Source organism: Erpetoichthys calabaricus, chromosome 14 (assembly GCF_900747795.2).
Source record: "Erpetoichthys calabaricus chromosome 14, fErpCal1.3, whole genome shotgun sequence".
Classification (NCBI taxonomy): domain Eukaryota; kingdom Metazoa; phylum Chordata; class Cladistia; order Polypteriformes; family Polypteridae; genus Erpetoichthys; species Erpetoichthys calabaricus.
In genome coordinates this window covers 96,852,579-96,873,893 of record NC_041407.2, presented here as the reverse complement: position 1 = coordinate 96,873,893, position 21,315 = coordinate 96,852,579, and the positions used below count along the sequence as shown (strand labels likewise).

The 21,315-nt window shown below is 41.8% G+C and overlaps 1 protein-coding gene across 1 annotated transcript; it reads left to right on the top strand.

The window, feature by feature from the left end:
* Window positions 1-3,464: 3,464 nt before the first annotated feature.
* On the top strand, window positions 3,465-14,135 carry LOC114664377 (G-protein coupled receptor 39-like). The gene is made up of 2 exons (XM_028818460.2): window positions 3,465-5,003; window positions 13,389-14,135. The coding sequence occupies exons 1-2, from the start codon at window positions 4,187-4,189 to the stop codon at window positions 13,748-13,750; spliced, it is 1,179 nt and encodes a 392-aa protein (XP_028674293.1). The 5' UTR covers window positions 3,465-4,186; the 3' UTR covers window positions 13,751-14,135.
* The last annotated feature ends 7,180 nt before the right edge of the window (window positions 14,136-21,315 follow it).

The window sequence follows — 21,315 nt, the reverse complement described above, 5'->3', positions numbered from 1 at the left end:
GTTGTTTGCCAGCGTGTCTGCTCTGCTCGTTTTTAATTGTCATTAATGAGATACAACGAAAGGGAAAAACTACACAGAGAAAGAGCAAAATAGAATGAAATCAACAAAAGAGAGTTAAGCATTTAAATCTACAGAAAAAGCAGAAATATTTCTAAATGTCTTATAAATGTAAAAATCATGTTGCTGTGCTTTTCTGAATTGAGAATAAAAGAAAAATAATAGCAGCTAATTAAAAGAGATCAGTGCTGTCAGGTGTTGTCACAGGGGGTCCCCAGGACCGAGGCTGGGAAACACTGATCTAGACTAGAATACAGCATGACAGAATTCAGTCCAAAGAATTAATACAGGAAGAATTAAATCGATAAAGCAATTGAAAAGTGCTGGGTCTCCATAGTGGCAGACAGCTGGGGCTCTTGCCCTGCCGGGATGCCTGGAGGATGAGAAGACCAGGAGAGAGGCAATACTACCCCCGGGACACGAGAGGGCGCTTGGATGATTCCGGAGCCATGGACTGCAGTACTTCTGCCAAACCAGGAAGTGCTGCCAGAAGAGAATCAGGGCGCGCCTCTCATGTCCCAGGGGATGTATTGCCTATCTCCCGGTGTTCTCATCCTCCAGGTTTCCCGGCTGGGCGTCTGCCACACCATGTTTGATTTAATTTTTATAATTTGGGTTGAGGTTCAGTGCAATATTATGCCAAATCAGATTGCGTTTTGGTACTCCTAATTCTCTTAGGCTATTTTCCTTAAAAGTAACAAATAATAAAAACAACATGAAAAGCAGCAATTAATCCAAATGCCAGTATGTAGTCTTTTGCCTACACCATATTTTGGACTGAAGGGGATGTTTTGTTACAAAGTTAGGAAGATTGTACAGAGGGTCTATGACTTGAATTTTAATGTAATTCTTATATGTTGCTATATATTATATATTGTGCCGAGTGCTTCACAATATCACCACCCCAACAGTTATGTCCTAATTTGGCAAATGTTTCTTTACTTTAGCAGGTTGTTGGCCTAGTGTGATAGGGGACCCCCAAAATGTGGCATTTCATGCTAATGCTGTGTGTTTGCAGCTGGAGGTACACACACTATGACCTTCAGCTGTGAGAATATACCACTGTGATTGTTTGTGCTCTTTCAAATTGGACAATAGGCAATGAAGATTTTACTTTTGTTGTTTCCATCTTATTGTAAGTTCTGACAGAGCATTTGTTTAACTTGTGGAACAGTTAGTTACAGTGAAGTGACTGTATCAGTTTAATACGTTGTATTTCTTACTGTTAGTACATTTGCTGCATCAGGCAGGTCTGTATGATTATACTTAAAATGCACTAGGAATTACATTAAGTGCTATCTCCATTATATTTTAGGGGATTTAGATAATCAGACTTTTAAGGTAATGAGAGAACGTCTGGCAGGGATGAAATGCCTAAAATGACAAACCATAATATTGTCAAACGAGCGTAATCCTATTCAAGTTCAGCGCCTATTCTGGCAGCATCACGCACAAGGCAGGGACTGACTCCACACAGGGCACCGACCCGACACAAAGCGCACTCACACACACTCAGCCAGTTTAGAATCATCAGTTAACTTACATGTGTTTTTTAAATAGTGGAATAAAACCAAAATACCCAGAGACAGACTACAGACTTACCTGGTATGCACACACACACACAGAGAATGTGCAAACTTCACAAGATGACTGCTGAGCACGGGATAAAACTCAGGATGTTGGAACCATGAAGCAGCCACAATAGCTACTGTGCCACCTTGGTACCCAGGATGAATACCATTGTTAGAAATTGTAAATATTGTCATCTATATCTATATCCAGTATATATATAAAATCCAACATCTGTCTGTATGTCTGTTTGTCTGTTCGCTTTTTAAGAGAGAACTGCTTAACGGATTTAGATCGGGTTTTTTTCTATAATTTGCTTGAACATTCCGGTTGATTTTGCGACTTCTCTCATCACACCAAGTATCATAGTTCGCCTGCAGAAGTGATTTATTTGCGCAAATCCAAGAAACATGCAGCGGGCCGAGGGGGGGGGGGGGGGGGCTTCTTCCTCACTCACTCACCAGCTTCCTGGCGTTTACCTTAACTTCGCTTAGCTAGCGAACGAGAGAACAATTGAATTCAACTTTGTTTGTTATTTAAAATAAAGTGTTACTTAGGTCTTGATGAGTTTGAGTCCGGATTTTCTCTTAAGTGTATGCCACATTGAAAAGAGAGATTGCAATTCAGATTGTGGATCGTGATTTTGTGTTAAAAGGATCGTGATGTGATTTTTTGGAAAGATCACCCACCCCTAATTTGACTAAACAAGTTTTCAAATTTGTGTAGGATTCATTAACCCTTTGTCAAGCTACTTGGAAAGGGGTTGCGAGCTACCGGTTGCTCGGGAGCGACGTGTTGGAGACCCCTGATTTACAGACTGTTAAGGAGTAACGTTTGATGTTTTTGAGAGAAAGATCAGAGTTACGTGTGTTTTAGAGGGTCGCTGCTGATTCCCAAAGACATCACGGCCACGTGCTCTTCTCTCCACGCGGGGGACGCTCTCCCATCAGACTTGAACTCGATCAGATACAGTGGCAACGTTTGATGTTACAGCTTACCTACCCTCCGCTTGGCCAGAATTCCATTTTTTTAAATTGGTTTTTAAAGTTTGTCCTGTTTCACCACTACGTGGGCAGAGCCGCCAGGGACAGCTAGTTATATTACAAAGAGAAGTGAGGAGCAGTAACTAAAAGAGGATGAACTTTATTTTCATGTATGCTACTTCCATTCTGCTAGAAATACTGTGCATAGGAGAAAGGAAAAAAGTTGTGAAGCCTTGAGGAACGACATCAGTAAAATAATTAGGTGATGAGTCCTCCTTGGGCACAGCTTCATAGAGTGTTGGCGGTGAAGTTAAATGGGTTATGGGCACACCATCAGAGAAGACTGGCAATACAGCCAAGTACTGTAAGTGAATAGCACTGACTTAAGTGCACCAGCAATGAGCATTAGCAGTGAAGCAAAGGAGGCGATCAGCATGCTGTTATTAAGATGAAAGTGAAGGTGCTGATGAATAGTTCGCTGGAGACAGTATAAGCAAAAATGGAGGATAAATGTCACAAAGTGCTGATCTCTCGTTTGTGTTTAGCATACTGTATATAAAGTCCAAGACTGCATGACTTTAAACTTGAAAATAGTACAAGTGAAACTGAAAATAAACGAAGAAGTGTTGAACTCTACTTTGAACACAGCATAATGTGAATATTTATGGTACATTCCATTAAGTGATGGGCATTTCATTGGGCACACGACATTCGTTTTTGTTTTATATGGCGCTTTTCTGAGTAAATGCTATCCCAAGGAGTCTTACTTGTGCAGTACTTTGAGTTTTATAGGTAGAAAATTGGTGCTTACTGTTCCACTGCATTGTTGGACTGTTGACATTTGTTTCAGAGAATTTGCTGGCTCCAGATTTAACAGCTTAGCCGTGATCTTATTTTATTTGTAGTAATTCTGTGTCACAAAAACAGTTCTTTTGTGAAATGCCTGGCAACAAGGGAGACAGACACCCTCCTGATGCATGTTAATGACTCATTAAGTCGTCCTTTGCCATTTGCTATCCTCGCCCCCCCCCCCCTCCTGTTAAAAGTGTCAAGTACTGCTGCCCCCCTGATGGTGCAGCCCATTAAAACTGTTGAGACTGAAAGGCCCAGGCTGTTAAGAGGCGCCAACTAATGTTTCTCTCTGTCTTGGAGCAGGGCAGATCTCGTGGAGTGCAGCCAGGGTGGGCTGTCCTTTTTTCCTAGAACTCTTCAGCAGAGCAAACTTTAGAGGAAGGACTCTGACAATGGGAATTCTGGCCGTGCCTAGAGAGTGTCAAGAACGAAGCAGAGATTATTCAGCGGTATATCTGAATAAAGCATTCAGCTGAAGTTGAACACTGGACTAAAGTGAACGGACCCCTGCAGAGACTTCTTGTCTTTTGTGTGCCTGGGTTAAGACCATTTGATTTATTTTTTTTTTTTTACTTATTTTTTAAGGTGGACATAAGAAGAAAGCGCACATGAAGATGACAGCACACCTGTAAGATGAAGAATATTTAACACGACAAGACTGGAACCTGAGAGCAGCAAGCTACTACCACTTTTGCTCTTTATTTTGGTTTGAGTCTCACAGCCACATGACAGACATTGTCAAACCTGACACATCTTCGTGGACCATGACCGAGGTGATCTACGAATCGGCTGGACTGAGCTTCAGAGCCAGAGTAGCAATCACTTCAGTTTATATTGCACTTTTCCTCTTTGGGGTGGTGGGGAATCTGGTTGCAGTGAGGGTAGTGTGGATTTTGAAGCAGAGGACATGTATTAAGAAGAGTGTTGGTTACCACATGCTAAGCCTGGCTTTATCGGATCTTCTTATCCTGGTGGTTGGCATACCTACTGAGCTGTACAGTGTAATCTGGTATCCTTTTCCTTGGCGTTTAGGTAGCCTGGGATGTAAGGGTTTCTACTATCTGTGGGAGACCTGCAGCTTTGCCACTATCTTTAACATCCTCGCTTTTAGCTTAGAGCGCTACTTAGTCACTTGCCACCCTCTAAGGGCAAAAATCATGTCCCGGTCACGCACCAAAAAGCTGGTTCTCGGAGTATGGTTACTGTCACTGCTTTCTGGGATTCCAACCCTAATCTCCGTTGGCCTTGAAGATGGAATTAGCCCTTTCAGAGGTACTGAAGAGGACTCTCGACCACCTGTACTCGTTTGCACCAACATCTCCGCTCAGAAGAACACATTCCAGGCCCTTGTCTGTACCTCATTTGTTCTTTACGTCATGGTCCTATTATGTGTAGCTTTCACTTGCTGGCAGATCATCCAAGCTCTGCAAGGCTGTTCTAGTTCGGTAACTGTCAAGTGCCACAATGGTTCTATCCATCAGTTGTCCAAAATAAAGGATACAGAGGGACTTGGGGCAAGAAGACAGAACGCCATGATGCTGGGTATGTAATGTTTTCCTATTTCCATCAAATGGATCAAAACTAATCAGACTGGAACTCCTAAACATTCACTAAACTCCTGCTCCTAACTCCTACAATTCACTGAATATTTTCCAGTACACTCTCCTTGACACAGACTTTAGCTGATGCTTTACACAATGCATTTGATGGTAGATAGTGCTGCTCACAGCTGAACAGGCTGACATTCTGCTGTCATTGTGTTTTATAAGCAGGCGCTTGCCTGTATTATACTGGAGCACCGGCACTAAAGAAAAATCGGAGGGTCTTAATATTTAAACATATAAAAACATTTAAGTGTGTGAACCTTCAGTGTCCTATGCAGTTCTTGGCGCTACTGCCTTTGTATTATCTGGTATAGTTTGGTGGACATTTTTTTTCTTTTATGTTTAACTAGCCATCCCCTGCGTCTTTGCCCGCGTATTAGTGAAACAGTGTACCGCTGCCCCGGGAGAACAACTAAATCCCGGGTGGCCGCACAATCAGAAAACCAGGGGAGCAAAGCAGTTTGATATCGAAAATCTTTCAGGGCAACGTGACCAACGCTCGTCCTTTTATTTGACCCCTCACCACTTGTCCCAGCTCAGCATTAAACTATAAGCAATACCACAAATAAAGAAGAGGGAAAAAATATACACATATATATTTTACATATAGACAGAAAACAAACAAACTAGTGCATAACATAGCATCAAAACCACCTGTCCCAGCTTAGGGCCGAAATGCTCTTGTTTAAGAGAAACCATCCATCCATCCACTTTCCAACCCGCTGAATCCTAACTACAGGGTCACGGGGGTCTGCTGGAGCCAATCCCAACCAACACAGGGCACAAGGCAGGAACCAGTCCCGGGCAGGGCGCCAACCCACCGCAGGACACACACACACACCCACACACCAAGCACACACTAGGGACAATTTAGGATCGCCAATCCATCTAACCTGCATGTCTTTGGACTGTGGGAGGAAACCCATGCAGACACAGGGAGAACATGCAAACTCCACGCAGGGAGGACCTGGGAAGCGAACCCGGGTCTCCTTACTGTGAGGCAGCAGCGTTACCACCGTGCCGCCTAAGAGAAACCGGTTTGCCAAATAGGTTTACTGTATTTACTGTTCTTGGACAAAGTGAAAGCCTCCCGGAATATACGGCCGCCGAGCCAATTACAAAAAATTTCAGTCCTACCAGTTCCAAACAATTGTCAGCGAAACCAAAAAAAATTCTGTCTTCAGAGACGCGTCTCCTTTGTGTCGCTGAGTGAGCAAAAAAAAACTTTTTCCAGCAGGTGTATTTCTTGGCGCTACCTCATCGCTTCCCTTTGCTCCACCACACGATGTTTCCCTCTCGCTCCTTCTTTTCCGGTTTAAAGTCTTCAACACCAACCATCCTGTCCATGTTACAATGAGAGAAGTCGCAAAATCAACTGGAATGTTCAAGCAAATTATAGAAGAAAAAAAAAGAACTAAATCTGTTAAGTAGTTCTCTCGTTTGCTTGCTAAGTGGAGTTAATGTTACGCCCCGCCCCCCTCTCAGCAGCCCAATGAGTCTCTCTTGGATTAGCGCTAATAAATTGGTACTGCAAGTGAACTATGATACTTAGCATGACGAGAAAGTTGCAAAATCAACAGAATGTTCAAACAAATTATAGAAAAAAACGATCTAAATCCGTTAAGTAGTTCTCTCGTGAAAAGCAAACAGATATACAAATGCGTCTAAAAAACTACAAGAATTTTCGCACTTGGACCACGAAATTTTTAAAACCATTTCTTAACGAGCCCCTATGGGCCAAGGGTAACCTACATTCCAAATTTCAAGTCCCAAGTCCTCACGGTTCAGGAGATTTCATGATAAGGGAGTCAGTGGTATTTGGCTTTTATATACAGTATATAGATTCACTCTGTATCAGGGACCAGTCCAGCCATTTTTGTTTCAGAATGGCAAAAAAAAAAAAAAGATTTCAAATACTGCCCACCAGCTCAAGCTGTCCAAACCTTTATATATAATACGCTACCGCGGCTGTCCGTTTGTCTGTCCAGGATTTTAAATAATAATAATAATAATAATAATAATACATTTTATTTATATAGCGCCTTTCCCATGCTCAAGGCACTTACAGAATATAATAAAGAACGGCAGAATATACAGTATATAGCATTGTACAAACCAGATAAATAAATAAAGAAGATTAAGACAGTAAATTCTGAAAAAAAACAGACAACATAATTGATGGTCTAGCACACACATACAGGTTACATTGGCATCTTGACAGAGATGTAAACTGAGAGAAAGGTAATAAAGTCAAGTAGAGCTAAAAGCCTTCCTGAACAGATGAGTTTTGAGTTGTTTTTTAAAGGAATTCATGGAGCCAGCTGACCTGATTAATTTTGGTAGGTCATTCCAGAGTCTGGGCGCTATACAGCTGAAGGCCCTGTCACCCATGGAGTGTAGATTAGTGAGGGGCACAACAAGATTACCAGAATCAGAGGACCTTAGTGGGCGGGCAGGCACATAGTGATGGAGGAGGTCACTGATGTAGTTTGGTGCGAGGTTATTTAAAGCTTTGTAGGTTATTAGTAGGATTTTATATTCGATTCTGTAGGACACAGGGAGCCAGTGAAGACGGAGCAGGATGGGTGTGATGTGCTCGCTGCTGCTGGTTCGAGTAAGGACTCTTGCAGCTGAGTTTTGAATAAGCTGGAGCTGTGATATAAGATTAGAAGGGGCACCTGCCAGTAGGGAATTACAATAATCGATGCGGGATGTGATAAAAGCATGGACAAGTTTCTCAGCATTAGAGAAGGAGAGGAAGGAGCGAACACGGGATATGTTATGGAGGTGAAAGTAAGAAAGTTTCTTAATGTGATTTATGTGGGTGGAATAAGTGAGGGAGGAATCAAAAATGACACCAAGATTTTTTACAGTAGAGGCAGGTCTGATGAGATCACTGCCAAGATGGACTGGGAAGGAGCTCATTTTATTAAGTTGCATTTTAGTCCCAATTTGCAGGAGTTCAGTTTTATTGCAATTTAATTTTAAAGAGTTCTGCTCCATCCAGGTTTTAATTTCACTAAGGCAGGTTGTGAGCTGAGAAAGCTCTGATGAAGTTCCACTTTTAACATTGAAGTAGAGCTGGGTATCATCTGCATAAAAATGATAACCCAATCCATAACTACGGATAATATGGCCAAGGGGAAGCATATAAATACAGAAAAGCAGAGGACCAAGGACAGAGCCCTGAGGGACTCCTTGTGTGACTGGCACGGAGTTGGATCTGCTGTTGCCAAGACTAACAAACTCTTGCCTATCACTCAGATAGGACTTGAACCACTGGAGGGCAGTGCCAGAGATACCCAGCATGTTCTCCATTCTGGACAGTAGGATGTCATGTCTGACTGTGTCAAATGCTGCACTGAGGTCTAACAGAATTAATATGCTAGTTTGTCCAGAATCACCTGTGGCTCACAAACCGTTTGACCTATTGACCTGAAATTCGGTACACATATACTACGTGACGTCTACTATCCACTGTTAAGGTGATGATTGACCTGCAAGGTTATTCCTCTTTTTATTTTATTTTATTGTAGAACTCCGGGCGCTGTTCTCATCCCTACCACCTTCGCCATCACTTCCCCTACCTTTTCATATCATAAATCATTCTTGAGGCAGATTGAAGACTTAAGTGCCAGCTTAACTGATAAAATTAAAGAAAACACAACACACATACTGACGTAATGAGTTTTAACGCAAAAAGATGCTGACGAAAGAAGAGAAGAAGCGGGCCGCTAGGGTGGAGAAAAGAGCTGCTCAGGAAGCAGCAAGCGCATCAACCTCTGAGCAAATGAATGCTAAACGTACAGAGAAAGAGGAGGAAAACTAGGAATGATCAGGTCAAGTGGATTCACTGCACGTTATCGGGCAGTCTGCCATTACTGGTGGAAATCTATTTCAATATGCTAAAAAGATATATTAATTAATGATCAGTCTTGATCATGATTATGGAAATTGGTTTTATCTAAAATAGCACATTTGAAATAAATTGTGTGTGTGTATGTGTAAATAAACGGGGGGATGAAATAACAACAACATTTATTTCTATTGCACATTTTCATACAAAGAATAAGTGTTTTGCAAAATATCAAAGACAAAAATAAGAAAAGAAAAATAAATTAGAAATAGATAAGATAAGGAATGAATAAATGGTATACCAAAATTAGTAAGGAAGAATAAATCATTATGCACTTACATAACACAGATATCGTCTTAGATAAAGTAGACTCCGTATACTGTATATAGATTTGATTTTAGGTCTCTAAAGATAAGTCAGATGCTATGGTCACATGGTTGGGGAGGACAGAAAAGAAATAAACTGTGAATAAAAAATGAAATTTGTGGGGGTTTCAAGACCAAAAGACCGCCCAGCTCCCACTGGCCTAACAATGGACTAATGCTGCTGCTTTACAGTTGTGGGTGGCTGAGGTGCTTGCATGTTCCCTGAATGTGCCTGTGGAGTTTTCTTCAGATGTGCTGGTTTTCCTCCCTTGTTATGTTAAATAATTGTAAATTGACCCTGTTCCCTTGTTATCCTAAGTTTGGTTGTCTGAGCTTAGTTCTGGATGAATAGATATTTAATAACCCACCTGTGTCTCTTTGCTCATAACACTGCAGATCCATTGAATTCCCACAGGAGGTGCAGTGAGTCTACAGGTTGTTTCATGTGAGGAGTGAACAACAAGAAACGTGACACTGATGTTTAGAAAGAGGTTGGCATGCATAGGTTCAGTTACTAGTCAGTGTGCTTAACATGCATTATAAAAGCTGGAAATATAACACACATTAAAGTTATGCACAGTTTGAACCATTTACAGTTAGATATCAGTGGATTTTGTCAGTCAGTCAGTCATTATCCAACCCGCTATATCCCAACACAGGGTCACAGGGGTCTGCTGGAGCCAATCCCAGGGCGCAAGGCAGGAACAAATCCCGGGCATGGCGCCAGCCCACCGCAGGACACACACACACACCAATCACACACTAGGGACAATTTAGGATCGCCAATGTACCTAACCTGCATGTCTTTGGACCGTGGGAGGAAACCCACGCAGACACGGGGAGAACATGCAAACTCCACGCAGGGAGGACCCAGGTAGTGAACCCGGGTCTCCTTACTGCAAGGCAGCAGCGATACCACTGCGCCACCATGCCACCCTGTGGATTCTGTATATTGTCAAAATCAGCCCAGAAGTGGCATTAAAAATAATACTAGCACATGGTAATTGAAAAGCAGTCCAACAAACTGGGGACTTTATTTGCAGTAAAGGGAGCATGGATGTATGCTGTCCTGCACCCATGTAGCTTTGCATATCCAAGTTCTTCTTGATCCATTTATCTAAGACCATTGAAGAGAATACAATCCAGAGTCTGAGGCAGGATGCTTAAATTACTATCAATCACCTGCCTCAAGTCTGGGCTATAAACCACTTAAGAGTATTACAGCAACTTAGGTAAGGATAAGTGGCTTAAAGATGCACGGATAGATGCCTGATAAATTAATGTAAACTAGCCAACCCGCGGCGTACCGCATAATTATGTATTGATGGGTGAACACTTCCTGAAAGACACAGTTGTCCAAATGGGGTGGGTTTTAAGGATATGACTGTAGGTGACACATAAAAAGAATTCCACTGATTCCGAATGATTTACCCTTTGATTTCAAATGTCTACAATTTCCTGTTCAAAAAAGTCTATTTCAAGGTCATCTCAAACATTGCGTATGACGTCAAGATGTTTTCATACCAAGAATTCCGGTGATTCCGAATAATTTACCCTTTGATTTCAAAACCCTAGAATTTCCTATTCGTTTGGATTTTGCTATGTGAATTACTAAGGCTGAAGGGCAATCACTTCAAGTTAAAGGCATCAATTTGGAAAATCCATGCTTTTCACACAGACAACTCTACATAACGTTCTACAGTGGGCAATTCTCACAATTTGTTCATTTTCGGAACCCCACGAAAACACAAAAAATATACTGTATCCAAAGCCTCTAAAATGACCACTTATATTACCTATTAATATATTTCAGGAATTTTTTTGTCTATGCATAACCAAACCCATTAATCGAATTTAAGGGTCACACAGAGCCTTTCCTGGCACAGCCGGCCATGAGGCAGTAACCCATGCCAACATGGAGAGGACATCACCATGTGCTGCCCTAAATTGTAATGCAGTTTTTCAAACATTTTGATCATTTTCAAAATAAGCTTATGTTAATTAAATGAGATTATAAGATTAAAACTAACATCTGTTCCTTCTCCAGTATGATGCAAAATATTGGGTAATACCCAAACCAGTAATAATCTTTTTTATGAATGGGGTGGGCGGCACGGTGGCGCAGTGGGTAGCGCTGCTGCCTCGCAGTTGGGAGACCTGGGGACCTGGGTTCGCTTCCCTGGTCCTCCCTGCATGGAGTTTGCATGTTCTCCCTGTGTCTGCGTGGGTTTCCTCCCACAGTCCAAAGACATGCAGGTTAGGTGGATTGGTGATTCTAAATTGGCCCTAGTGTGTGCTTGGTGTGTGTGTGGGTGTGTTTGTGTGTGTCCTGCGGTGGGTTGGCACCCTGCCCGGGATTGGTTCCTGCCCTGTGTTGGCTGGGATTGGCTCCAGCAGACCCCTGTGACCCTGTGTTCGGATTCAGCGGGTTGGAAAATGGATGGATGAATGGGGTGTATTTAGGTTTAATTTATATCACTTTTTAAGAATATGTTTTGAACAAAATACCTGGCATTGCACAATGGCAGAGCTTCAGCCTTGCAGTCAGGGTTCACATCCCAGATTCTCCCTGCATGTCTTGTTGGGTTTCTTTGAAGCACTTTGGTTTCCTCCCACAGTCCAAAAGACTTGCAGCTTAGGTGGACTGGCGTATCCTAAATTGGCCCTGTTGTGTGTGTGTTCGCCCCGTTATTTGACTGTCCAGCGGTTCTTCCTGCCCCTGCACCCAGTGCTTGCTGAGATTGGCTCCAACTCCCCGTGACCCTGTTCAAGGTTTAGCAGGTTTAGAAGACAGTATGGTATGGTACTGAATGTTTTTTTTTTCTGGTATGATGAGTAGCACACAAAAGAGGGAAATAGTGTGTGGCTTTTAAAAACAAATAAAACAAGCTTGGGCCCTCACTAACCTGCCCAGAAAAGGTGTCACACAAAGACATCCTGACCCCAGTACTGCTCTGCTGGAGGTAGTGGGTTAGCAGTTTAGAAAGGAGTTGCACCAGAAGATTAAGCTTAGTCAAAAAACCAGGAAAATAATAAAGATGCTGTCATTGTGAACTAAAGCATGAAACAAAAATCATAGTTAAAATTTCAGAGTGAAATATCAGTAACCAGAGAAACATCTAAATAAAAAGACACTTAGAAAAGGTAGCTTCAATCTGCAAACCTCGGACATGAGGTGGCTGCCAGAGCTGACCTTTTTAACACGTCGTACAAATGACATCACAAATCATGACCCCTAAGGCCACACCCATTGCAAACAGGAATCACATCCTAAGGACAGGACTCACAAACTGACCAAGTCCTACAGGAAACAAAATGGCGTCAATAGGCTTTTATTTATTTTCCTTTATTTTTCAGGCCACTCCGTGCCCCATAGGTTATGTTATAAAATGCCAGGACCGACTGTGTAATGTTTTTTAATTTATCTTTAGAAACCAATTTTGTGTGGCAAATGCATACATACCATGTTTGTAAAGAAGTAACCTTGACTTCAAAAATAGCAAACGTATTCTTTAACAAAAACTACGTAAACACATGAAACAATCTTAAAAATAAAAGACATAAAGACATAAAAAAAGGAAAATACACTTAAGCCAGGTTAAAACATAACATGCATTGCACTGAAGGATAATTCGATAAGCTACAGTGTCTTCTATTGACAGCTCTGTCACCTGGGTGACTTCAGTATCATAGAGCAGTCAGCATTTCTAAACAGAATAGTCTTACGGCATGTGTGTTTTGAATATTTTCAGATTTGTGGGGCCGACTGTGCTCAAGATAAGCTGGTAGAATGTAGTGTTACACTTTCTGACACAGTTAAGGACCCTCATTCCAACACTGCAGTTTTTATATGCCTCTCTTTGTTCGGCTCAAAGCAGTTAATAATGACAGCCGTCTCCATGACCATTTGAATTAGAGAATCTGAAAACTACATGTTACTGAGCTGCGATTATTCCTGAACCATTCATTTAAACTGTACAAATGAGGGGGTTGGAATAAACGTGACAATTATGTTGCAATTGGGCTCTCGGAAGATGCGGCAGACACAGAGCCGCTGGCAGACTCTCTGTAAGCACTCTCTCCCCTTCTCTGTCTTGTGCAGGTTGCATTGTCTTAGTGCTGGCAGTCTGCTGGCTGCCCTTCCAGTGCCGCCGCCTCATGACAGCACTCCGATGGAAAGAGCAGTGGACGGAGCAATACTACTTGTTGTATATCACTCTTCAGCCAATCAGCAATGGCTTCTACTACCTCAGCTCCAGCATCAATCCTCTCCTCTACAATGTCACCTCCAGTCAGTTCCGAGCAGTCTTATCCCAGTGGTTATGGCGGAGCACCTGCAGGGAGACCACTGATACAAGCCGAAGAAGCTCTCAGTGCAGTCTGGTTCTTAAAACAAGGCATCGTCCTTTCTCTGCACCGGCAAAACCAGATTGTCAAAGCATCTATAGTGAAGGTTCACAATGAACAGCATTTGACAGAGAAATATCTTGTATTTTTTCAGTCAAATAAACACGGTTCACATAAATCTGTACTTTTGCTTTTGCTCATTGTGTGTTTTTCTCTCTCCTCACTTCAGTCTATGTAAATGTCCCTTTCTACCTCCAGGGTCCCAACAAGTCCTCTCACATCTAATTTTGTTGTTGTGGCATTTGATCTTCTCCTGTCTTTTGATTCTGTTGTGTTTCAGAATGCAAACTGGAGGTCGGAGCCAGTTAGATCTCATTTTTGCGCCTTGTTCAGCTGATCCCATCAGATCCCACTTTGGCACCTGAGTTGGTGAGTTTGTCTGGTTTAATTTTAACATTCTGGTGGTCAGTCCTGTCAAATCTAATTTCAACATGGCAACGATTGATTTATGTCAAACTGAAATTCAACAGCCTCACCGCTAATCTCACAGATTCTGTCAGATCAAAAATGATCCTCTCAGTTCTCCTTTTAGCCCCTTAATGTGTGATTATGTCTGATTTCACTTAAGCATTATGATGACTGATAACCATAAGAGTGGAAGGTACAGTATGATAAAGCATCCATCTTTGTGGTATTTGTCGAAGCAGATTAGGTAGTATGGGCATCCTCAGCCCCAAAGAAGGCACTTGGAGTCTCAGGATAGGCAACAGAATCATGACTTGAGCCCACAGTGGTGGGCAAAACTTATTTTTATTACAGTTGTTATCAAAAAGATTACCTCACTCTGTATATTTGACACTCCTACCTGACTTAGTCCTTAGTCCTAGCTCTAATTAGTTCTTCCGATATTTCCTAGCCTAATGAGCACAACACTTTACCTTATCCAGTATGGCCACCTGGCAGGCCTTCTCCCCTCCTTGAACCCATCCAGTTCCTGCCACCAATATCTTTTGTCCTCACCACCTGCAGAAGGTGGGGGTGCTTATTAGCCCCTCTCTTCACACTTGACCTCGACTCATGAAATAGTGGTAGTTTTCCAGCTTGTTAGGAAATAATAAAAAACACAGGCGCAAGCCTTTTTATATTTTAACCCTTTGTGATAAGGATGACTCTGAGACATCATAAAGGTTTGAAGCAACCAGCATACCGTATACGGTATCCTGGCTGCAAATGGTTTTGAAAATAATAAACAGATCTTAACAGATCAGAGTCCACAATTGAGCTGAACTTGTTGACTTAAGATGGCGGCTTTAAAGGCCAGTGGAGGAAGTGATGTCATCAGGGCCCGCACCGGAAGTGACATCATCGATAGTGCCGGAACCAGGCGGGATTTCCCAAGAATGGTCTGTAAGGGATGGAGAGAGACAATTAGTGCACCTCGCCGCCCTCTGGTCAGACGTGGAATTACAATTATTCAGGCCCTTTAGTTGTCTCCTATTCGCAGGTGTGTGACACCTTGCTATACTAATGTGCATTAAGACATGTAATGCTTGTTCTCATACATACTTTATGATTCTCTTTGAGTATATGTAAATCATCAATTTTAAAAAGATACACTTAATATACTTTTCTATATATATGTATCAAATAATGATCATGGTTTTCAACATTCTATGAAGCCCAGGATATTATTGAGGAGTACTGATAACTGCCTTCTTTGCAAACTAGAGTTGAAATATACAGTATGACAAACGTCAGGCAATGCCTCGTAGTTCTCGGTTAAGACCCTTGGCTCCATGACCCTGAGCAGATAAACATCCTGATTCCGCTGTGCCCTTTAGCTTCTGTTTTATACAGTGAATGAGCTGCTCAGTTCTTGATCCAATTAGGCTTTTTTAATGGCAAATGCTGGTATTATCTCCATGTGGCAATATGTGCAGGTCATTGACCTAAAAAAGTATTTTTTAATGCCTTTTCTTGTCTCTAAACATCATTACTGTTACAGTTTTTACGGAACTGTACAGCAACCAAGAAGAGATTCACCCCAATGTGACAAACACAGTGTGAGATTGTTCTTTAAATCTAGGAATGTCATTTCAGCCCTACAGACATAAATCATCTGCAGCTAGTTCAAAAAAGCAGCAGCAACCCCCTTAACCAAAAAAAGAAAATCTGAGCACATTTCACTGGTATTTGTATGCAGTCTTTAATTTCCTATTACAACCTGTTTGCAAAGTATTAAGAAAATTGCTTGTGTGAAAAGGATGAGAGGAATAACATGTTTTATTTTCTGCTTTCACTAATCCACAGATTACAGAGTACAAAAAAGGTATTCCTTTGACGTCAGTGTTACTGCTTTCGAGTTTTCCTGAAAATCCTTTCATTGTCGCCTTCATACAATACGATAAGGAAAGATAATGCACAGATAGAGAGGTAAGAAAGCACATTAAATATATTGGTACTGTAAATATTGTCAAAGGTCTTAGGCAAGCCAAGGACGTTATTTTTAAAGCTACTTGTAGATAATACTGATTGAACTTGAATTGCACTTACATGGGTTTACTAGCCAGCAGTGTTCTATTAAGTACCCAAACGCCATAACTGAGTAAAAGCAGGGTTACCTTTCAGGAAAATGACTTAACCCTTCGAGGGCTGAATATTTCTCTCTATTACAAAAAAAAATCTTGGAGATAGAGAGAGAAGACGTGATGTTCTCGGAAAGACACTTTAAAGTCCCGCGAGAATTAAAAGATGAGATTGTTGTTGTCCCCCGACAGTCTCGCAGGGACTTTTAACATGAGATTCTTTCAAGTCACGCCCTACTTACAACCATTTTCAAATAAGATCACAGACATCGAACCTCTCAGTCGTGTAAAGGCTTTTATCAGACACACGTCCTGTGCTCTCAGCTCTTATAAATACTTTCTAGATGTCACGTCCACGACTAAGCAAAGAAGAAAGAGCAGCGCATGCAGATCACGTGGCAGCAGCAGTAAGACCGCAGCTGATCGAGCAAAGAGGTGCTGACGTGTGCTTTGCAAACGCTAGAGGCTGTTGAGAGTTTTTGGTCTGGGGGGTATTTTTCGTATGTGGATTACTCATTTAGCCGGATGTAATTGTTGACGATTTGGCATGATCCTGGATCTGTCAGTTTTTCAAAACTCTTGCTGGATGCACAACAATAGCAGCACATCCAAATCCTCAAACCTGCTCGGAGCAGGTTTGTTCGATGTAAACAAGGATTAGCTCACACACGTAATCAGTGTCCGTGCATGGAATTCATTCAGTCATGGCTTCACCGTTCATGAATGAGCAACCAATTGATATCGGTGCGCAAATTATAAGAAGAGAATTTCATATAGAGAAGGGTTTTGCGCGATCGGCAAGATCCTTTATTGCTCCTGGAGGAAATTCTTTTCGAAAGATACCGCTTTAGCCGAGGGGGAATATTGTATCTCAAAAATTTATTACCACCTTATATTCGAAGTTAAACTCGGCAAAGTCAGGCTCTCACAACCACACAGACAGTATGCATTGCTTTGAAGTTTTTTGCAATTTTTTTATATACCGTAGGCGATGCGGAAAATCTATCTAAAAGTGCAGTTTGCCAGGAAATTCGTAAAGTCTGTTTGGCTCTGAAATATTTCCTTCGGGTTTTCATAGTGTTTCCTGGACACCTGCATGTGCAGACAATAAAAGAGGCATTTCATGCCATTGCAGGTAGGTAATACACAGGCAAAAACACCCACAGTTCCATAAAGAATCTCACAATCAGCCTAACATTCTCATTACCCAGGATTTCCAAATGTGATTGGGGCACATGGGACTGATCAGAGTGGAGTTTGATCAAACATTATTTGGAAAATGTACCTCTCCTCCTGATGAATAATCAGACACAGTGTCTTCAAATATTTGACCTTCGTCAGTATCTCGTTGGTCAGACATAGGTTCTAGGGATATGACATTCCCTGCAACTGACTCAACAAAAAAAGAGGGCTATATGGAACATACCTATGGCACACATTGAGGACAACCCTGAAATGAAGTGACCAATGCATCCTGCCACTGGTTCTGAGGAGGAGCTTCCCCATGGAATGCCCTCAGAAACAGGGCGATGGGCATTTTGCTGGAGAGCCAACTCTTCTGCAGGGGTTAGGTCTGAACCATGTGGCCCTCCACCTGTTTTATGCTTGTCTGCCTTCTTCTTATTAGCTTTAAAATTAATGTTTTTTATATTATATATGATTCTTTATGTCAACAATTCTTTAAATAGTTATATACCAATATTTACCAGTTTGAAGTATATTCTTGTACTACACTTTAACCTGTTCCCATGTTCTCCTTGTGCTCATGTTTGATCTGGAATTATGACATTAAATTATAATTAATCTGACACATAGGAAATGAAACGCTGCATTCAGTAAGTACAATGCACACTACTTACACGTTTAATTTGTCGGCCACTTTTTGCCAGCTGTCTTTTCTGGTTTGGGCTGCTTTTGCAGTGTTACCCCTTGTGCATATTAAATCTTGAAATTCTTCATATCCTTCGAGTAAAAGGTCCTGCTCCGCTAGTGTGAAAAAATGAGCCTGTTCTTTCATCATTTTGTTGCAGCCTATTAAAGACTTGCTGATCATGTTTTCTAGACTCAATATATATGGGCTTTTCAGTCAGCGTGGGCGCGCGCATTCATCTGGGATGATTAGATCCAGCTAAACTAATCTACTACACAGCTGCGTTTGAAAAACCGACTTATCCCGGATGAGTTTCACTGGCATTAACTCATCCAAGATGAGGCATCTGATCTCGGATGATTTAAGCAACGTACGGAAAATACCCCCCAGGTAGTAAAGTTTTATTTATTTGTTTATTTTAGATTGAATAATACTTAGCAGTCCAGAGGTAGAACAGTTAAGCGGGTTCATTAATACGGGGGAATACAAACAGTGCGAGTGGAGAACTTATAAATAAGAGGAGCACAAAGTTAGGAGAAGTGAGGGAGAAAAGTAAAGTTAACCTCATAGAAAGACAAATAGCAGGCTGTTGAAAGGGAGAACAGTACAGGAGCTTAAGGGGAAAAGGTGTAAAATAGCCGTAGCAGATCTTAGTGTTACCATTTAAGTTAAATTATTTAATTGTAAGAAAAAAAAAATTTAAGGCAGTTTTTACTAATCTCACATCAAATTTTAATAATGAGGCCAGTGCAATGCAAGTCCTGTTGGATGTTGGACTTTTTAGATGATGGTTTGGAAGAGCCAATTGTCTATGAGGGCTACATCTGCAAGAGATGCCAGCTGATCCAGCACCTCAAGCTCAGGGTCACTGAACTGGAGGAGGACTTGGCTGACCTGAGTTGTAATAGAGAATTGGCGGACTTTGCCCAGGTGTCCTTTAGAGAGATAATGTGCACCCCCAAGGTGGCGCGGGAAGAGATTCCAGACCAGACAGGTAGAAATAGGTGGGTCACGGTCACAAGGCGTTAGGTAAAGGGTGCACACTGTCCGGGGGCATCAACCCCAGAATTAGAATTTTCAATCCGTTTTCATGTCCTTGCAGAGCTGGATGGTGTCTCTGATAATTCTGAGGTGGTAGGCAGGGATGAGGAGCCCCAACGGGCCACCTCAAAACCAATTCCCAAAAAGAGAGAGGTAGTGATAGTTGGGGACTCAATCATTAAGGGGATTGAAGCACAGGTGTGCTTCAGAGAAAGAGAGTCTTGCATAGTGTGTTGCCTTCCGGGAGCACAGGTGGGAGACCTCCCTGGAAGGGTGGATAGGCTCTTGGCCAGAGCGGGGGTGGATCCAGTTGTCATTGTCCATGTTGGAACAAATGACATACATTAGGATAGTCTGTCAGTTCTGTGTTCCAAATTCAAAGAGTTAGGTGCCAAGCTGAGGAGCAGAACTGACAAGGTAGTCTTCTCCGAAGTTCTGCCTGTGCCACGTGCCTGTCCAGGTACGATTGAGGAGATTAGAAGGCTTAACGTGTGGCTCAAATCTTGGTGCAGGGTAGAATGGTATAGGTTTATGGGGCATTGGGAGTCCTTTTGGAACAGATGGGACCTGTTCCGCCGTGACGGGTTACATCTGAACTGGAGGGGCACCAATGTATTGGGGAGGCGTATGTGTAGGCTAGTCGAGGATTGTTTAAACTAGGGAATGGGGGGGGGGGGGGGGGGGGGGGTTTAGGGGATTGCAGGGAGTTTAGGACAGGCCAGGTTTAGATCATTAAAAATAGCTTTCCTTAATGCTAGAAGTATCAAAAATAAGGTAAGTGAGTTGGAGTTGTATGTAGCAGAGCATAATTATGATATTATAGCAATAATGGAAACCTGGCTAAATAACAAAGATGGGGATGAGTGTAACATAGAGGGATACACATTTTTAGGAAGGAAGGATAGACAGAACAGAAAAGGAGGTGGGGTTGCTGTTTATGCCAAACAGGATTTAAATGTAAGTCCTCTTCAGTTGGATGATGAGCCCCATCTTAGTGAGGACATGTGGCTTCACCTGGAAAATATTAGGGAAAAAGGTTTTATTTTAGGAGTGTGTTATAGACCACCCAATTCAGACAGTAATTTCAACACACATCTTTTTAGTAATATCAAAAAGGCAAGTTTACAGGGACATATTATAGTCATGGGGGACTTTAATTATCCAAATATTAACTGGGATTAACTGGGAGTTTTTAGAAGTAATCAGTGACTGTTTTTTAACACAGCATGTTAAAGCACCAACACGGGGTGAAGCCTGTCTGGATTTAGTATTTTGTAATAATCAAGATAGAATCGAGGGTGTAGAAGTACTTGAACCACTAGGGTCAAGTGACCATGATATAATATAATTCTCAGTATTTTGTAAGAGTGCAGATGTAAAGACTAAAATTGTTAAGATGAACTTTGGTAGGGTTAATTTTGACCAGATGCGTCAAAGTCTAAGGAGGATACACTGGGATAAGCTTTTAAGTGTCGAGACAGTCGAAGAGCAGTGGAACAAGTTTAAACATGTTTTCCATGTAATGCAGGACAGATACATACCTAAATTTGGAATTAATAGGAAATTTTAAAAAAACTCCACAGTGGATTAATAAAAATTTTTAAAAAGTTGCAAAGGAAAAAACATAGGCATATAAGACTAATGACTGCAAAGTGAATCGTAGAGCGTATGAGAACATGAGGGCAACCATTAAGACGGATATCAGGGAGGCTAACTTTTAAGTTTTTGCCTTCTACTAGTCTCTGGTTCAACAACTCCTGGTTTGCGTCAGCTGTTATGTTTATAAACATGTCAGATGAAAAAAAGAATTCCTGAGGTCTTTTGGAAAGCCACGACCATTACTTGTATTTTAATACTCACAGGCCCATCGTTGGATTTAAATGCTATCATTGCTGCCCCAGAGTGCATCACATTGAGCCAGATGGCCGGCAACTGTCCAACTATTCCGACACGTATACGGCCTGCTCTACAATGCAGACACAATGAATGGCTTTTTAATCCCAATTTGAATTTTACAGGCTGTAAAGTGGCATGAGTGTGTGCTTTCATTTTAAGGACCTTTAAAACCCTCACTCAACTCTGTTTCCAAATGCCTGCCTACTACTAGCCAGACCCTGTGATCTGCCTATCCTGGGTGCAAATGACATTCTCCTATAGGAGTGCTCTGTGTCCGAACAGAAGCACAT